Source organism: Grammomys surdaster, unplaced genomic scaffold (genome assembly GCF_004785775.1).
Source record: "Grammomys surdaster isolate TR1022 unplaced genomic scaffold, NIH_TR_1.0 126248, whole genome shotgun sequence".
Classification (NCBI taxonomy): Eukaryota; Metazoa; Chordata; class Mammalia; order Rodentia; family Muridae; genus Grammomys; species Grammomys surdaster.
Window position 1 is genome coordinate 3,481,926 of NW_021621048.1, and position 5,621 is coordinate 3,487,546.

At 37.1% G+C, this 5,621-nt stretch overlaps 1 protein-coding gene across 1 annotated transcript; it reads left to right on the forward strand.

Annotated features, from left to right (window-relative positions):
• Positions 1-3,567: 3,567 nt before the first annotated feature.
• On the forward strand, positions 3,568-3,990 carry LOC114613631 (ubiquitin-conjugating enzyme E2 N-like). Its single transcript, XM_028758986.1, has one exon. The coding sequence runs from the start codon at positions 3,568-3,570 to the stop codon at positions 3,988-3,990; it is 423 nt and encodes a 140-aa protein (XP_028614819.1).
• Positions 3,991-5,621: the final 1,631 nt, after the last annotated feature.

A 5,621-nucleotide genomic window follows, 5' to 3' on the forward strand; every position in this document is an offset into this window, starting at 1 on the left:
AAAGATCTAAAAAGTTTCTTTGTTCCTGAGATCCCTATCAACTACAATATTGTCAGTGGTTCCTCAAAGCTACCCTTTGACCTCATTTAAGTTTCTATCAATCCTTTAAAAATAATAGCTTCAAAACCCACCAAATGACATTTGTGATTATGGTAAAGAGATTATTAATGCTATGAGAAATGCTGTGACAAAAGCCAACTTGGCAAGTAAAGCATTTATTATACCTTATATTTCCAGGTAACAGTGAGGGAAGTGAGGGCAGAAATTTAATCAAGCAGGGCAGGAACTTGGTGGCATTTGCTCAAGCACAAGCCATGAATGTGTGCTGATTAGGAACTTGCTCTCACTGTGGCTTGCTCAGCTTGATATTTTTATACCACCCAGGACAACCTGTCCAGAGATATCATTACCTTCAATGGTCTGGGCCCTATAATATCAAAAATCAATCAGGAAAATACTCTACGAACTTGCCTACAGGCTATTTTATGGAAGCCTCTTCTCAATTAACATTTCCTCTTTGAGATTTATGTCAAATTATCAGAAACTGACTGGGACAATGATGAAATGTGACTCTTTTGGATAAGCCCACGTCCAGGCTCCAGGGTTGTCTGACTTTCTTGGTGCATCTCCTTTCATAGATTTACCTTAAATAAATCATCACATTATTTCATATTCAATTTATGCAGAACTGTGATTAACTTCCCATCTGTCTGTTTTGCCACATAAAAATGCTGAACTGTTTTAATGGCTTTTCAGTCAAGTGGCAGATGTGTAGCTAATATGACTTGTTTTTTTCAATGAACTGTTATATGAATCTTTAAAAAACACTTGTCTAGAAAGAACCAGCAATACGGAACAAGGAAATGAGTAATTCCTCCATAGGCACAGGTTTCTTGATATACAGTAAAAACAAAATTAAACTACTAATCAAAGAAAATAAAAATAAGATGCACAAAGTCTTATAAATTCTGTTATATCAAACTTGTGTATATAACATAGATATGTATAAATAAAAGTGGACATATTAGAGTGTTTTTAATTTATGTAAAATGGTAAGTTTAGATAATTTACATATTTTTTAATGGTGCCTCTTAGTCTCTGAGGGGCCCAGGAACACCCACTTGATGAACATAAATAAAGTTCATGTTTCACACCTCTAACACGGAACAACTAGGCAGTTGTTAATCAGGACACATAATACACTGAAATTTCTATTTGAACACAACTGATAATCACCTTGTAGGTCTGTATGAACAAACATGCAATATGTGTAGTCATTTGTTACTCTTAAAATCCATGGGAAATGAAACTAGATTCTTTTAAGCATCAGTGTAAAATTCATTTTATATAAGCACACTTTCCCAGCTTTCTCTGACAGAAGATACACAGTAAACAGTAATACCATTGATGAAATAATAACCCATCAAGTAAACATTATGCTTCATTTTAAAGTGATTTCCATGTAATAATCTAACGTTAATAGTTAATAGGAATAATATCAAATCAATAATATCAATTGCTGTTGAAGAAGCAGATGACCCCTTTCTCTTACATAAGGCAGAAAAAAAGACAGAGAAGAGTAGATATTTAGTGGAAGTGGGCCAGCCTGAATCTGTTTTATTAAAGAAGTATATGAAAGCAAAAAGAAATTTTCTGGCCGGGTAGTGGTGGCACACGCCTTTATTCCTAGCACTTGGGAGGCAGAGGCAGGTGGATTTCTGAGTTCAAGGCCAGCCTGGTCTACAGAGTGAGCTCCAGGACAGCTAGGACTACACAGAGAAACCCTGTCTTGAAAACAAAACCAAAACCAAAACCAACACCAAAACAAAACAAAAAAACAAAAACAAAAAAAACAAAAACAAAACAACAACAAAAAAACAAAAAAGAGAAAGAAAGAAAGAAAAAAAAAGAGAACTTTTCTGTTATGTTGTATGTCAGTTTTTGAACACTAAGCACAAGCCAGTAACCTGTTTAAACAGGTGGGAAATGGTAAGATGCCTTAGCTGAGGAATACATTATTTATTTTTATTTCTAAAAAAAAAAAAAAAAAGATATCAAAGGCAGTTTGTCCAGTCGAGTCACTAAAATGACAATTATGTTTGACTTATTTTATTCCAATGTTTATATCCTTTCTTAACCAGCCTTATGTTTCTAGCTTTTCCTAATGAACTACAGAACATGTGGTGTGTATTTCACTTCTGTTCATGCACATATCTCTACATAATATTTCTCCTACTTTATGATTGTATATACTATACAGATAAAGAACAAAATGTGGGTTCAGTGTTTTAAACCTCATTAGAAAGAATTACAGTAATCTAAAATGAATTACAGACATCAGATTTAAATAGTATGAGAATTGGTTAAATGTATATTGTAATGAGATAAGTGTGGGGCGTTATATTATTCTTTTGAAGTTCTTACAATAAATACCAGCTTTGGGTGTGAAGAATCAGCAGAAGTGGAGGTGGGCAGAATAATACTTCAAAATAAATGAGATAGAACAATTTTTTCCAAAATAAACGTGGGATCTGAACGGCACCCTTGTACTATAGCAATTTGACCAGCAAATTTCAGCCACTCCACGTCCTATGTATGCTATGATGTCTCCATTTCAGATACCATCGCCCGATATGGAACAGAATAAATTGAAAGATGGAAGGTATTTTAACTTCACCAATCCCCAGCCATGGCAGAGGCAGTACAAAAAAATTTTCCTCTTATAAAATCAGAGGACATATAGGCATCTGTAAACTCAATTTCAATAATATTATTTTTTTGGAGCTTAAAATAAAGTATTAGAATATAAGTATAATGAGTTTTCAAAAAAGGTGGCAATATTCTTTGTAAATGACAAAAAACATGTGAGAGTATTAAAAGTGTATGTTAAATATTTATGTTCCTATCATCTATATAATGATCCTGAGTAGAATAAATCAACACAGTATTTTAAGAAAAATTGCTAACCTCTAAATTAATTACATGCCTTGTACTTGCTGAAAGTTGTCCTGTACAGCTTTCCCCTAAGGGAATTCATACTTTTGTGTGAATTCAAATGGTCAGGACAAAGCATCTTGTATACATAATGTGCTTCTTCATGCCAAGGTAGCAGTACTCAAGTTGGAATTCTCCTAGAAATGAAAAAGCCCATTTTGCTAACTCCCACGCTCAGCATTGCTGATATTGTAGGTCCCTTGGGGAAGACGATAAAATTTGCCTTTCTAGTGCTTCCCCAGACATGCTAGTGGTGATGATAAAAGGAAGAGAGAATTTCAATCCTGAAAGCAAAAGTTTTTCCTCATTTGTTTGTGCAACCCACACAGCATGATGGAGGAGAAACCTCCTTCATGGACGAATATGACAATTCTCATCATTGGGAAACACTTCCCATGGTGGCCATAAGAGGACTCTAGAGACTTTATTGTACATCTTGAAAGCCTTTCGATTTCTCAACAAGGGACTGGAGACATTCACAGTGTTCTAAGACCTAAGACCGTTGCACGTCTTTGGTCATGTTAGAGCACCATTCTGAGATAAGAGGGGAGGCCGAACTCGGGATCTGGTAAGATGGCCGGGCTGCCCTGCAGGATCATCAAGGGAACCCAGCATTTGCTGGCAGAACCAGTTTCTGGCATTAAAACAGAACCAGATGACAGCAATGCCCGTTATTTTCGTGTCGTCATTGCTGGCTTCCAGGATTCTCCCTCTGATGGAGGGACTTTTAAACATGAACTATACCTTCCAGAAGAATACCCAATGGCAGCACCTAAAGTATCTTTCATGACCAAAATTTATCATCCTAATGTAGACAAGTTGGGAAGAATATGTTTAGATATTTTGAAAGATAAGTGGTCCCCAGCACTGCAGATCTACACAGTTCTGCTATCAATCCAGGCTTTGTTAAGTGTTCCTAAACCAGATGATCTATTAGCAAATGCAGAGGAAGCCCAAGGAAGCCCAAGCTATAGATACAGTGAGAGCATGGACTAAGCTATATGCCATGAACAATATTTAAGTCGATCAGATTGTCAAGTGTAAATCACTTCTCCTGTTCTGCCAAGACTTCTACCTTTTTTTTTTGTTTGCATTTAATGGGCACAGTCTTAGAAACATTACCGAATAAAAGCCCAGACATCTTTCTCTTTGATGATTACATGCGTATTAGCAAATCTGTCTTGTCCTGATTCACTGTCGTAAAGCACGAGCAGAGGCTAGAAGTATCCTCCGGGTTGCTGAGAGATGTTGAGAAGCAGGTCTCTCTGCTTTGACTCCTTCCCCATCATGGTTAAGTACAAGGCATTGTGAATGAAGGTAGTTGTCAGGGTTATCTGCCAGGGGGTTTGAGTGTTTTTATTTTATTTTGTTAGGGGGAAAGTAGTTTTATTTTAATTTTATGGCCTCCTTTCCTTTGCTCCCTCTTATAGGATCTAATTGTAGTGGTTAAATGCAGCTAACCAGTTCCTCAGAAAACGCTCTTTAGCCAAGTCTAACTTTAGATGTTGTAGATGGACAAGCTTGATTGTTTGAACCAAAATAGGAACATTAAATAATCATCACAGCCCTCACTAATAACATCGTAACTGCTTTCAGGTATAGATTCTCTGTCCCCCACCCCCACCCACCCCAAAAAGATGAAGAAAAAGCTTGTGACCATTTGTATGGCTTGTCTGGAAACTTCTGTTAAATCTTATGTTTTAATAAAATATTTTTTGTTAATCGAAAAAATAGAAAGGACCATTCTGACCTTAACACCTGCCTAAATGGAGTCAAAGACCTAGCCCCTTGTTCCAGAATAGTCCCCAAATAAAAAGTCTCAAAATCTACTAACCTTGCATTTCTTGTATCTGTAGTCCTGCTTCTTGTTAACTGAAGTGTGCCAACCAGGATATGGTTTTTTGTGTGTGCATAGAAGATAAAAAGCTGCGATGCTCAAGGCTGTATGAACTGGGCAAGTTCTCCACATAGCCACTAGCCAGCAATGAAGGTGTTCTTTTCAGCTTTCACTGTGTCCATGTGGTAGTCTCCATTACTGTTACTCTGCAACAATACTATCATCAAATGTATTCCTATTCTCAGCCAAGAAATGTATAGATGTGTTGAAAATGAGTCTCCCCAAACCCTGCCAAATTAGTAATTAGGGATAAGATAGAAAATACTTATTGATCAGAAAGATAAGTACTCTGATGAACCTGACTGAAAGCACATAAGGACCTTAGTAGCACTCACAGAGCTGTCTGATAATGTCTGGTTTGGGCATATCACAAGCCCCCTCCTTGAATGAAAACCAAATGCAGCCTGTGGTCTGTTTCAAGGCACGTACTCTGCTCAGTTGCATCACTTCTGAATACGAGGACTATTTGCTAGTTTATATCAGCAGAAACCTCATTTTCTAGCAGGAGCAATGAATACATCAGCTTCTTCCCATTTTTTTGTATTCCTGAGCAATCCAGGCATACTGCCTAAAAGACAGGAGATGGTCAACAGGTGAGCCTCCTCAGACTGTTGAAAACATTTCCTGTTCATATGGAGGTGATCTCAGTGAATGTGTGAAGGGAAGCTTTGGTTTACACCCATACAGCTCAAGAAAGAGCAGAGGAACTCTCTCCTACCTAGGAGCTGAG

Bases quoted from the DNA above. Each gene is read 5' to 3' on its own strand.
- LOC114613631 (XM_028758986.1), top strand. From the start codon at position 3,568: ATGGCCGGGCTGCCCTGCAGGATCATCAAGGGAACCCAGCATTTGCTG.